At 36.1% G+C, this 13,930-nt stretch overlaps 1 protein-coding gene across 4 annotated transcripts; it reads left to right on the top strand.

Moving 5' to 3' along the window:
• Positions 1-46: 46 nt before the first annotated feature.
• On the top strand, positions 47-8,653 carry LOC139104557 (glutamyl aminopeptidase). Of its 4 annotated transcripts, none has more exons than XM_070660218.1 (16): positions 47-1,787; positions 2,189-2,365; positions 3,182-3,518; positions 4,337-4,754; positions 4,887-5,034; positions 5,118-5,391; positions 5,516-5,686; positions 5,749-5,846; positions 5,944-6,078; positions 6,213-6,511; positions 6,577-6,662; positions 6,746-6,870; positions 6,954-7,166; positions 7,251-7,485; positions 7,582-7,714; positions 7,810-8,653. In XM_070660218.1, the coding sequence occupies exons 3-16, from the start codon at positions 3,290-3,292 to the stop codon at positions 8,180-8,182; spliced, it is 2,937 nt and encodes a 978-aa protein (XP_070516319.1). In that variant the 5' UTR covers positions 47-1,787; positions 2,189-2,365; positions 3,182-3,289; the 3' UTR covers positions 8,183-8,653. The 4 variants fall into 4 exon arrangements, with proteins under 4 accessions (XP_070516319.1, XP_070516404.1, XP_070516241.1 ...); XM_070660303.1 differs by having other exon boundaries at positions 2,192-2,365; XM_070660140.1 differs by lacking the exon at positions 2,189-2,365.
• Positions 8,654-13,930: the final 5,277 nt, after the last annotated feature.

Here is a 13,930-nt window from a genome sequence, read left to right on the forward strand (position 1 = left end):
ATATACAGATCCGAAATCGATGGCTGCTTTCATATCGTAACTGTCATTCCCCCACAATACCAGTTGATGTGAAAATCACAATTGGATTGTTTCGTACATACTTCCAGATGTAATTATTACATAACAGAACTTTAGATTCATTAATTGCGTTTGCTTACCACGATTTAATTAGCTATTACTCGAGGATCGGTGTCTCATCTCGCGTTTCACTTTCCAGAGACCACGGCAGCGACATAAGGTAACGAAAGTGACGAAATTGCAATTTATCCCTCGCGGTAGATCGCACAGATTGTGTATCCTCCGTAAAGTGCTAATAATTGCTTTGCTTAATCACGCCGGTTCTTAGAACAGGTCGCACCTTTGCGACATCCGTGCGGGTTTACGTAACAGTGCATTGTGAAATTTATGTTGTTCGTAGATTTTCGCCCTGTCCGCGTGAACCGCGTATTTAGGAACGTTCGATCATACGTTACGTGTTTGCGATTCGCCGATAAAGGTACATTTCCCGCGTGTGCATAAGCTCAAGCAAGGACATTCGACAGTTTGCCGAAAGTCAAACGTGACTGTTTTACGATTCCCGTCACGAGTTATACCGGACGCACGTAACGAGTCATTAACATTTTCGCAAGTCTGCGAGGACCAATCGGTAAAATACTATAGAATAACAATGTTGCGCATGTAGTAAATTTTATGCCCTGTTAATGAAAAGGTAAAATATCCTTAACTCTATCAGTAATCATAACAACCTTGCGTCTTTATTACATTTTTAACAAGTTTCTTAATTTTTTTTTTTAATATTAGACTGTTTATGGTAATTGCATGCATGGCAACCTTGGTGAAATTTAATTTACCTAAATACTTATAACAATTCTTTATTTTCAAATTTTATAACGAGTGATGTTCTTCTTTAAATGCGAAACAATGAATATTCGCTGATTATGTCAGTGTCAGCTAAGTATGCCACTGATAATTAGTGTAATTTAACTATCAAATCAGTGAATGACAATAAAGTGCTGAATAAAGTAGAAATATTTTTTTAACAAACCAGTGTGATTCTATCGTTTCCACTGTTTCTTCATCGCGTCGATTACATTTTTACTGATTCGGTAATAAAAAAAAACGCACTAATTAATTCAGAAATTTTTCCACTGATTCACATTTAAAGAGTTTGTAAAATTAATTAACGTTGTATAGAAATGGTAAAAAATTTTTTTTGTTAATATTTAAGCTTGAAACAAATTAGTTCATACACATTATTTGAACGGGCAACGCGACAGTATGAATGAATCAAGTGCTCCTAATTGTACTTTCAAAAATATGATGTGGGTGCGCTCTACTTATTAGCCTCGCCTCGCGGCCGGGAATCGTTAATTACGTCAATTTCGGCCGTTGTTAATGAACGCGTGTGTACGCGACGGTTAATTCAAGCCAATTTTACTTGCGAATTTGAATGTATGTCGGCCGTGTCACCGACATTGTGTCATATCCAATTAAGAACGATTTTCGTTAGAGAATCAGCTCTCGCATACCGTCGCCAAGAGTACTTGGACGCGCAGTTTCTTTCGGATGATCAAGCGAGAAGGAGATCGAGGAGCGAAATTAAATGTTAAGTCTTTAGCTAAAGAACGTGTCCACAAAATTTTTTTTTTGTTTTCTTAATTACACATTTAATTTATTGTGTTTAATTAATTCTTATGGTGTTTGTTATATTGCGAATAGTGTCTCTTGTGCGGAGAAAGGAAAATGTAGAAACGTAATTTATACACGCGAGGATGTACGTGCAAAATGTAATTACATTTATTACTCAATTCTTAAAAATTGAGCAGATAAGTATTTTTCTGTATTTTTATTTTTAAAGAATGAACAACAATAAAATTGTTAAAGTATAAAAAGAGTCGCGGAGAAACTTGCAGTAGATCGTATCGCGTCGACTGTCTCGATAGTAATTTTTAAATCGGTGTAAAAGGTTTTTAAATTTAATTTATTATTATTTTTTTTTTTTTCTTCGTTTAAAAATAATATATCTTTGCAGACTTTTCTTTACATTATCAATTTAAATATTAATTTGCGATATCTTGACCTCTTTGACGTAAACGTGAAAAATAAAAAGAAAAAAAAAAAGGAAGTTGATACAGATGTTAAAGGCAATCAATTGAATCGTTGTTAATCGGATTTGGAAAATTTTAAGTAGAACGGAAATTTTCCAGACACAAAGATAAGAGCCTCTGTTATAAAAACGAGCAATTGCATACAAGCATACAAGTGCGTTTCGCACAGTGATCGGTTTGTTACTCGATATTCGAGTAGCGCGCCGATGAAGTAATCCGAGAGGACGAAAGTCATCGAGTCCTAGCAAGCAAGCAAGGTGGGCTTTGCAGTTTTATTCGTCGATCGTAATAAAAATTACCGAGGGAACACAATTTGTTTTATTATCAACGCGGGGGTGACTCTTCGACTGAGGGAATTCTTTAGAAAGTCAAATATAAATTTTATTTCTAACTTTATTTGCGATTATATGCCTTCGAAGCGGAGCAGTGATAAACATTTGGTGGTGGGGCAATGCATATTTCCTAGTAATACTTTAGCGGTGAATAAAAAAAAAATCTTACGTTTAATAATCGGGGCTTGCACGCGCGGGGCAATTACGTTGAGAATTCCTACACGTGCGACATTGCTTATTTATTAATTCGTTTTGCATACTGAATGCACTATGGTGAATCGTAGTGTGACGCAGTACATCTTTCATCTGCAATAGTTTATCTCTAAGAACCACTGGGAGAGTTCTTACCGTCATTTATTGCCTAAATTAAGCGCTATCTGCGTCACAGAAAATTGGAGCACAGAGACCCATTTTGGTCAATAGCGCGTGTCGGAAGACTATCTAATTGCATAATTACTTTTGTTATTGTAAAATAAATAACTTCGGACGCTAATTTTTATTTTATTTTATTATATTTAATTATTATAATTTTTTAAATTTTATTTTTATTTATTTTTTTAATTAAATGACTAAATGTGCTTTACTTTCAAAACTGCATTTGCTCAAAGCAGAACGTTAAGATTAATATTTCATACGTGTATCATTCAATATTTAATTTTGATATTTCGAATTCTATTTATTGATTTATCGATCGATGGCGCGCCTCGTCATAATTTTACGTAATAATTATCAATTTTCCAGGTGTTGAAGGACAGATTAACTACTTTGCGCTGACGCGTGAGGTATTTGAGAAGCGACGGAGGGTTGTAAATTAAATAACGCGGCATTCCCTAGCTCTACACCCCGATAATGGGCAGCAACAAAGTCGGAAGCCGGCCGAAAGGCGGCGCGCTTCGTCTGAACGGTGGTACAGCATCAACAACGGTATCGGAGTCACTTCGTCGCAACAACGTCGTTTCTGCACTCCTCTGCTTTACCTGCGGTGCCTGCTTTGTTCTGAGTTTAATTTGCACTTGTTTGGCGACGTTAGTCGTTCTACTCGATCATTCAGTCGAGGCGGCGAGCTACGGCCGACAAGGTGAGATAATAAGCGGATCAAACTGTTATCAGTGTTAAATCGGAGTAGCGTACGTCCAGAAATTACTCCCGTGCTCAATAACGTGTTTCGTGACGATTGCTTTCATCCGAAATAAGCAAGTCTCACGTAAAAAAGAAAATTTTTCTGCAAACGGAAGAGAAGCTGCTCGCGAAATACAAGTTGGAATCTATTCAACGCGCGTTTAATTTAATAAAAGAATGAATTGCATCAAGACTTAGGTTCACTGCCCCTGTCAACTCCAACCAGCATTTCTTGCGTGGCTTCTACCACGCTCGTTCTGACCACATGGCGGTAGATTTAAAAGTCCATTCCATTCTCTTTTTAATTTCTGTTGTTCTACAGCAAGATTTTTTTTCAACACTTTCGTGTTAGAATTTTAATAATACGCGATTCGTCGATTGTGATTAAGCAAAAGCAATTCTTTTTAGAAGAATTTATTAATAAATTTCTTCGTTTAAGAATGAATAATCATGCGGAATTATTAGATACGAATGTTAAGCATTTTATCTCTTTTAAAGTAACAAATAAATTTAACTCGTTATCAAATGCACTATCTTGGGAGATTATTCTCGCGATAACAGAAAGTAGCTTTGGCTCTTGAAACTCAAAATTCAGTCGTCAAATAATCACGTAGGCATATTCGTGTTTACATAATATAAATAAAAAGAAAATAGTATAAACGCTTAATTTAATTTCATGTTCGCAAAAAAAAAGAAAAAAAAACGACGAATTTACGGACACGCGACATTCATAAATAATTCGGGATAATTAATAACGTATATTATTTCTCTTTGTAGATTCAAGCATACCAGAAGCATATACGACAATGTCTGCTACCGATGAAACTTTCAGATTACCGAGAGAAGTTATCCCTATCACCTACGATCTTCTCTTACACCCGAAACTTCAAAAGGGCACGTTTTCCGGTAAAGTGACCATCCTTATTGATGTTCGCGACGACAGAAGAACCATAGCCCTTCATCAAAAGGACCTCAACATCACGTCCGCGAAATTAACAACGTACGGTCTAAACGAGGACTACGAAATCGATATCTCATCCATCAGCCAGCCTACGAAATATGAAATATTTGTCATATCAACCAAGAACGAAATTAAATCCGGATTATATAACTTGAGCCTAGAATTTACTGGAAATCTCAGGGACAAAATAATCGGATTCTATTCCAGCACGTATCGATATAACAATGAAACCAGGTAAAATAAATTTGTAATTCTGTTAAAAGACGCTGCACGAACTTTGTGAGAAATTAAATTCTTTTACGTAAGAATATTTTGTGCCGTGGATTTAAATTTACAATATATATTCTGTACGATTTTTAATTACAGGTATATCGCTACTACTAAATTCGAGCCAACTTATGCGAGACAATCTTTTCCGTGTTTCGACGAACCTGAATTCAAGGCGGAATTTTTGGTCAAACTAGTTTATCCAATGGACGATTGCTACAGTGCCTTATCTAACATGGATGTAAAGGTATATAAATTATTTTTAATTACGATGTCTATGAAAAAAAAAAATTGCTAAACAGCTTATTGAAAAGTTATCCTTCGTTTTAGAATACTGAATTAAACGTACCGGAACGTGGCCTAGCAACGGCGACCTTTTCGAAAACCGTACCTATGTCAACGTACCTAGCGTGTTTTATCATCAGTGACTTTATTAGTACAAGTGAAATGGCAAAGGGTTTAGAAGGTCGGGAATTTCCGGTCAGCGTCTACACCACGAAACTTCAGTCGAAGGAAAAGAGAGCTTTTGCAGTGGACATTGGCGTTAAAGCAATTGAATATCTCATAAACTTGTTCAAAATAGATTATCCGTTACCAAAACTCGGTAAATATCCGCATCATACATTAATATACCGAAGTTATTAATTAAAATTAAGTTAAATTTGCTACGCACGGCTGAAAATCCCGGTGAGTTTACAATTATATGTAAAATTTTATTTATTACGCAGACATGGCTGCCATTCCTGATTTTATGGCCGGCGCTATGGAGAATTGGGGTTTAGTCACTTACAGAGAAACAAGAGTTCTTTACGACCACCGTCGTAATTCCGTTTACGACAAGCGCGACGTCATCAACGTAATCTGCCACGAGCTGGCGCACATGTGGTTCGGAAATCTCGGTAAATATTTCATATTAATTAATAGCCGTCGATAAAAAATATCAGATGCATTCTCGTTTCAGTGACCATGAAATGGTGGAACGACTTGTGGCTAAATGAGGGCTTTGCTACGTTTATGGCATCTAAATGTTCAGATGAGATTTTACCAAACCAGGGATACGTTAGTTTCATAATATGATATAATTAAATATAAATTAATATCAAATGTTTAAAATGTAGAAAAAAAAATATTTTCAATGTATAAATATTGCTTTCAGATGGAGGAGTTTCCAGTTGAAGTAATGCAAAACGTGTTCGTTGCCGACTCAAAGTTGAGCTCTCACCCTATAGTTCATGACGTTCAAAACGCGGACGATATCTCGTCATTCTTTGATGGAATATCTTACAAAAAGGTACGATTGTCGCATATTATTTAATAACATATTTTGCGCTTTTTATTAATTTTTAATTCATTAATTTTTAATTAATTTTTAATTAATTTTAATAATTAATTTATTAATTTAATTATTAATCTAATCGGTTTTAGGGAGCGTCCATAATCCGAATGATGGAGAACTTTTTTGGACCCGATGTCTTTTTCGGTGCTATCAGTGCCTATCTGACTAAATATGCCTATCGGAACGCGGAAACGGCAGATCTCTTCAGGGTTTTGCAAGATTCGGTCGGGAGCAAATTAAACGTGACAGGTATCATGGATACTTGGACTCTACAAGAAGGCTTTCCCGTCGTCAACGTGAAAAAATCCGGGAACAAATTTGTATTAACGCAAAAACGATTCCTCGACGATCCGGATGCTATTTCCGATCCCACAAAATCTAAGTTTGGGTAAGTTATTTTATCTCGAAATAGTAATCGATAATTTGATTTAAAAATCATGTTACGTTTTACAGATACCGATGGACTATACCTATCGAATATATTACTAACAAAAATAGTCATCCTACTCTTATATGGTTCGACAAAGATAAGACTGAAGGTTTGAATTTTGATATAATTTACAATTTTTTTTTTTTTTACGAAATCTTTATATTATTTTTTATTTATAATATAATTTTATAGTGACAATCGACGTTGACGAACGTATTACATGGATCAAATTTAATGCTGGTCAAGTTGGTTTTTATCGAGTTAACTATAATAATGAGTGGGTAACGTTCAAGGAGCTACTTCGAGCTCACCATACGGTAAAAATCACGTAACTTTCTTATTTAATGCAAGAATTTCCTTATTAAGTTATTATTCTTTATAGATATATGTATATTTGTAGAAGTTACCAGCAGCGGACCGGGCAAACCTTTTAGACGATTTATTCAGCTTAGCCGATGCCGCCGAACTCGAATACGATATCGTGATGGACGTAATTATGTATCTTACTGAAGAATATCACGCCCTTCCGTGGACGGTTGTGAAATCAAAATTGATGACGATGTACAAACTTTTAGCTTCCACAAATGAGAACCACCTCGTAGAATCTTTCCAAGTAAATATATCAATTACGAGACTATTAATTACTTCTTCCGATTGTCGATGCAAAAGTCATTTTAACGTGCACGTACGTTTTCAGAGTTACGTCATCGAGTTAGTACGAGCCATTTATAATGATATATCGTGGACTATCGATACCGTTGAAGACACGTCGTTAACGCAAATTGATAACAGAGCGCGAGCGGTGGTAATTGAACTGGCTTGTGCAATGGGCTTACCCGAATGCCTGAAAAAAGCCGGAGAACTTTTCGACGACTGGCTGCTGCTACAGAAACCGCAACATCCTGACATTAGCGAATTAATTTATTACTACGGTTGGTGGTTAATCGCCGATTTCCTATATTACTTCTCTAATCGGGGAATTATTATTATTAATTAAAAAATTCTAACGAGATGCAATATTTTATTAGGTACGCGCTATCACTCGGACGAGAACAAATGGCGTGGCATGCTTGAGAAATTCAAACACGAAACCGATCCCAGCGAGAAAAATAAATTAATGGCAGGACTGGCAGGCATACATTCCACTAAGCTTTTAAGAGAGTTAGCATCGAGTCTATTATTGACGACTTTGTGCATATTTTATTTCTCTAAATCAACTGGCAAGTGTTTAATTTTTATTTTTTTTTTTTCTTTAGATACATCACTTTAGTAACTGATGAGAAATACGTCCGCACTCAAGACTTCTTGAAGTGCTTGACGATAATTTCGAAAAATCCTGACGGCACGTCGCTAGTATGGGACTGGGTGCGAGAGAATTGGGGATTCCTAGTCAACAGATATTCGCTGAACGACCGATATCTCGGTGAACTGATACCATCTGTGACAAGTTCCTTTGCCACGCAAACTAAGCTGGACGAGATTAAAGCCTTCTTCGAGAAATATCCCGAAGCCGGTGCCGGTGCGGAAAGTCGAGCCAAAACTCTCGAGACAGTAACGAAGAATATCAAATGGCTCGCTAAGAACAGTAAACCTCTCAATAATTGGTTGCAGAAGAACTTGCACCTTTAAGTTCGATTGAACACATCGACAAAACTATCTTAATGTATGTGAGATAGTTGAAAAAAGACGATAGACTCTTTTAACGTATACCGATTTTTAATAGCCGTGCATAAAAGCAATTAAATTTTTCTTTCTTTTTTTTTTATATTTTGATATTGAATAACTCAATTACTGGCAATCGTTAAATTATTTAATTGTGATTTAGTATGCCAAACATTTGTTATAAAAAAGAAAAAGAATTATCTATTATATTCGACTAAAGAGATATAAAAACTGTATTTGACATCCTGGAAATGTACTACGATTCAATCTTCTGATTTATCATGTAATTAATATAGCAGCGTAATTATGTACAAAATACAAAAAAGACACCACGAAGCATTTTATGCAAAGCATTTTTTAAATCTTGATACTGGTATATATGTACAATTTTATAAAAATATAATTTTGTGATTAAATATAACATGTTTATACTGTTAATTGGTGCTTTTTTTTTATAAATGTAAGTATTAGCAAGTCCGATATATGAAAATTATAAGGCGTGTGTATGAAAATTTGTGAAGGTCGGATCCATTACGAGTTCGGTCGTATTATTTCTCTTATAATTGATTTAATACACATTTGATTGGCCAGTTATGATCAATGAGATAATCTAAAGATGATAAGTCTGCCCTGTAATTCATCATCATGCCACAGCACAAACGTATTTCTTAAAACACTACGATCCGTGTTGCATAATATGTTTTTCAGCAGAAAATTTCTTTTATATAAACGGAAAAAGAAGTTCATATTTAATGGATATTTATTTTAAAATTTATTCACGTGCTTGAATTTAATTCGGAATTACGAGAATTAATTTTATACTTAAAAAAATAATAATAATAAAATAAAATAATTCCGTTGTAGTTCGCGATAGAAGGATCGAAAATTATTGCGTCCAGAAACTGTCAACGTTTCGCGATATGACGGATATCGGTCGGCTGTAAAAATACGAGAGGGCTTATCGAAAAAATGCAACGGTACAGCTACGCGAAATTGTCGCCATCCTATTCGCGTTATCGAGAATTATTTGCATTATCTGAATAGAATCTAGTGGAGAAAAACACGGGTGCACGTGTAAAATCGAGACATAAAACAGATTTTAAACTGCCGCACACATGTCGGTTTAACGTTACATAAACAAAAGGTCTTTTTTTTTCCAGTAAAATGACATTTCGACAAATACTGGTTAAGCACCTAATCAAATACGCAGCAGCTCTGTAGCATCAATGCAAATAATACGAGTGCTTTTAATCAAAGTAATATATCGGGGAAAAAATATTTTTTTTATAACAAGCACGCACACGATTTTTTTTTTTTCTTTTTTTTTCTACTGGAATTATAGTAGCTCGTTTATAAACGTCAATTAATTTAAACAACTATCCATAAAATAACACGAAAGCTAAAACTGCAAACGGAGAGGAATCGTCTAAACAACTACTTGAAGAAAATAAGTAGGTAATTAGTTAATTGCGCATTTTCTTGTAAGAATATAAGCTCGTAATGCGACTTTCGAAACGTATCGAACTCCTTTCTTTTAGAAAAGTCTGTGTGCGTATTACTCGGTGTGAACTTGCAAAAGTAAGTTTCCGCGATCACATTTGCGAACAGCCATTTAGATGGCGCGCCTCGATTTAGCGGAATAAAAAGAATATAATCGAACGATAATAAGTTCTATCAAAAGTTCTAATTACAAATCCACGGCGGGATCTTGCAGCTAAATGGATCGCGCTTCGTGGAATTCTTCCAATATATAAAATAAAAAATATAATCGTGTCTAAAGCAATTCCTTTTTCTCCTTTCAACCATTTTAATATATTATATCTCTCGTTGTACGCTATCGAACGTTAATAAAGGTTTTCGCTGTTATTTCCGTTTAATAAAAATATGTCAATTCGTCCATCACTCAATTGGCGCCCGCCTTATACAAGAAACAGATCTGTCTTTTATTGGAACGAATTCTCTAAATGATCGCGTAAAGTCCGCCTCCCTTTTGTCTCGGATAGACCGTTAGTAGCAGAATCTCTGACGAATTTCGGAATCGATTGCGCATCAATCCCGTATCATATTATTATTTTGCGAAACGGGCTCAAGCCCGTTTATTATTATCATTGTAAAAGAAATCATGCGCGCGCTACGCGCACGCTGTTTTTTAAGAGACTTCAATTATGATAAGAGACACCAAACTACGGATAAAAAAAGGCATGCGACTCACCGATCTGCATGAGCTTCAGCGGAGGTGTAGAGTTCTGCCGGTGACTGTAACAAAAAAAATAATATTAATGTAGACATTATATTACTTAAAAATAATTATAAAAAAAAAAAAAAAGGTAAGAGTTTTTTTCTCAATAAAGATTTTATTTAAAAAATTAATACTTACTTAAAAGTTGCTCCGCCGATGCAGGATGCCCTTCCCGGGCCTGCTCCTCCTCTCAGATGGGACGTGTAGAAGTCATCCTTCCGCGCAGGTCACTCGCGAGCACCCCGACCGTGATTTTACAATTCGCGTAAATTACTGAATCACTTTCGCGCGTTTTATGTTCGGCACTCGCGTTCAAAAGAAAGTCGTATTTAAAAAAAATCCGCCCGAATATTATACGAAACTCCCGGAACGTCCGACGAACCGGTTGCGGTTCGTATAATTTTCGATATTGGCGGTGACGATACTTTTCGTTGACGACGGCGGATGCAGTCTGCGTCGATCTGTAACAAAAAAATATACATACAATTTAATAAACGGCAGCAATAGAATCGATTAATTTGCTTCTAAAATAAAAGATTATTTCGGAGAGATAAACGCGTAAGGACGTGACTTACTTTAAGGAGAGGAGCCCCTCGCGGCTACCTATCCGTTACTTTTGTTCGATTTAATAGTGATATTTAATTAGTATGTTCAGACAAAAACGGTACTTCCACCGGGTCGTCCTCGGTCTCAAAAATCGCGAAGACCGTCTTTGCCTGGACATATTAATTAAATATTAAAATTAAATTAAACCTCAAAATCGCCGACGTGGACTCTCGCTTAGCGTGAAGCAAGCCAAGCGAGAGAGAACCAATCAGCACGGGTTTTAATTTTTTTTATATATAATACTTAAATAAATAAATAAGTAGATATTAAAAATTGAAAAGGTACATTAACGTTTCGGCGTTAATTATTAATTCGTACAAGTGGAATGTTTAGCGTGCAATTTATCCTACGATTTATTTACTGAAACAGACGCATGCTAACTTGATAGTTTTCCTTCGGGCGCACATGTGTTGTTGGATTAGCATTGGGCGTGCTACGCAATGAATCACTTAAACGATTAGACGTTTACTGACAAAATTCTATATAAATATAACTTTTTGCAAAAATATGAAATTATATACGTAAATGGTCTGTAATTAAATTATTGCAAATACAAAATTAATGCATTAAAAAAGGCATACGGTATGTAATAAAATTCTTTGTCTTACTAACAGCATTTCAGAAACTGAAGACTTAAAAATTTAATCTAAAGCATAAATAAACAAGAATCATCTTTTTTACTCAATAAAATAATTTTATGTCGATTAATTCAGACGAAATCGATCCGTAATAAAGTAAAAATAGTAAAGTAATTTATAATCTAACAATGCTGTGCACTTATTTCTCTCATTTTCTACCATTGACGTCGCCGTTACGTTTGCAATGCCCTTCAAATGCGTTCGTGCGTCACTTGATCATGATCGAGACTCTAAGGGGGCTGAAAAGATTGTGGTAATTCGCGAGAAAAATGACGACAAGAAGAATGCCACTCGAGCAATTAATAGCAACGACTCCCTCTCATCTCTATGTTCTACGAATAAATTCCAAATCATTAAAGGAAACCTGCGCCAAGATTCTCCTCTCTCGTATCTCGTTTCATTAATAGGTCGAGCGTAAGCATGTTTCAAAATCTCCTCCTATATTCGGCTTGTAGTTTCGAGCTTATAATTCCATCGCCGATAAATACATTCGCTCTTTAGTTACGAGAGGATGTTACTTACAATTCCGCGACGTCGTCGTCCGCTGCAAGAGCACGCGGAAACAAGGGATGCGTCAATTTTAATATCGTAACGCGATCGTTGGATCTCATCTCGCGAATTCCGCTTGATTTGCTCTCGATTCTTTCCGTATTGAGAATCAACGACATCGCCAATAACGTTCTCACAGGTCATCACGCTCGTAATCGCCGCGATCTTATAAACCTGATACATTTTCGACGGGATCGATAAAACAATCGGCAACGAAAGAGCACGCCAGCGAATTATATGTTGATGCGGTCTAACGAAATCGTGCAATCTCAATCGGACGGCTCAACCAATGCTCCTCGAAAGCACGATTCGGTGACCGTAAAAAGGAACGAGTCCCCTTTATTCTCAGAGAATCCCACGGGATTCTCTTTACAACCTTGATGGTTATTATTTTAAAACGCTTTTATTTTTATCCTGACAAATAGGATTACGTGATCGAAACGATTAAATAATGCAGCCTCTTTATTATTTTCAAATAAATATTTCGTCGGTTTAAAATCGCGTAAAAGAAAAAGAAATAAAAATAAAAATATTAAGAATTTAGGGTGGAAAGATTAAAAAAATGGGAAATTATTAGAATTCACTAGCTCCGCGCAAAAAAAAAAGTAATATTCTACGCACAGCAAAAGCGAATAATTAAGATGAAAGTAAAGTACATTTTAAATAAAATGAGAAATATATGTACAATTTTTTTTATTCCTTGTCTTCTCTTTTTGAATAATTTAAACTTTCTCAATTTAGCGACATAGGAAACGCGTGACACTTTTTTTCCTACGTGTAGAGAAAAAGAATAATGTTTTGATATAAATGCTTCGCGTGGCGCTCGAGGGATGCAATTTGCTCGGAGCTACGCAAAAAAATATCACGCGGTCTGCTCGACTCAACTTCGATCAAACTTGGTTAATAAGAAGATGAAAGAAACATTACACGCGCGCATTGTTATGTCGATGCGCTTCAATCGCGAGAAAAGGATTGGAGAAAATAGACGTTGAATTGACGGAGGAAGCATTAGAGCGACATAATGAAATCGCGAAACAAACGATTCGTTTCTATATTAGTATATTCGCAATAAACGAGGCGCGGCGTACCTATATTCGTTCGGATGCACTTTACATTCATATAAAAAGAAGCATTACGTAACTTTGCGGGGTTCGGAAGGAACTCTAATTTATTTTGCAAATTTAGTGAAAGCACGCGATCGATATACGTTATCCATACGTGATAAGATAATGACGAGCTAGAAAAGGTAGATGTCTAAACGTTTTTCGCCGCGTGCTAATCTACTCCGCGTTCTGACCTTACGCAACGCTCGACTGCCGAATTCGCTGGGCCCGCTGACTGCCGCGGTAGTGTACGTGCGTGTGTTGACATCTGGCCGGCACCTTGCGCTCGAAGCTCGCATGGTGGAGGACGCGCGGGCGGCGGACGGCGAGAACCGGTTGCCCGGCGAATTCGGCAAACGAGCGAGAGTTGCGTATGGTCAGCTCAACAACAGTAAACAAAGCACTCGGCGAAAAAAGTTTAGACGTCTATTTAGATACACGGTACACGCCGGACAAAAATTATACGACCGATACTAGACAGATTTCGTTTCATTTTTTTTTACACGAGAACTTTAAACGTTAAAAATTGTTAAAATTTATTCTTATTGACTGAAGCGATTGTGATTCGTATTAATAATTT

This window comes from Cardiocondyla obscurior, linkage group LG01, assembly GCF_019399895.1.
Source record: "Cardiocondyla obscurior isolate alpha-2009 linkage group LG01, Cobs3.1, whole genome shotgun sequence".
Taxonomy (NCBI): domain Eukaryota; kingdom Metazoa; phylum Arthropoda; class Insecta; order Hymenoptera; family Formicidae; genus Cardiocondyla; species Cardiocondyla obscurior.

Coding starts and splice junctions, on each gene's coding strand:
- LOC139104557 (XM_070660218.1), top strand. CDS start 3,290: ATGGGCAGCAACAAAGTCGGAAGCCGGCCGAAAGGCGGCGCGCTTCGT. Junction 6,871..6,953: donor TACTTCGAGCTCACCATACG/GTAAAAATCACG, acceptor GTATATTTGTAG/AAGTTACCAGCAGCGGACCG. Junction 7,486..7,581: donor CGAATTAATTTATTACTACG/GTTGGTGGTTAA, acceptor ATATTTTATTAG/GTACGCGCTATCACTCGGAC.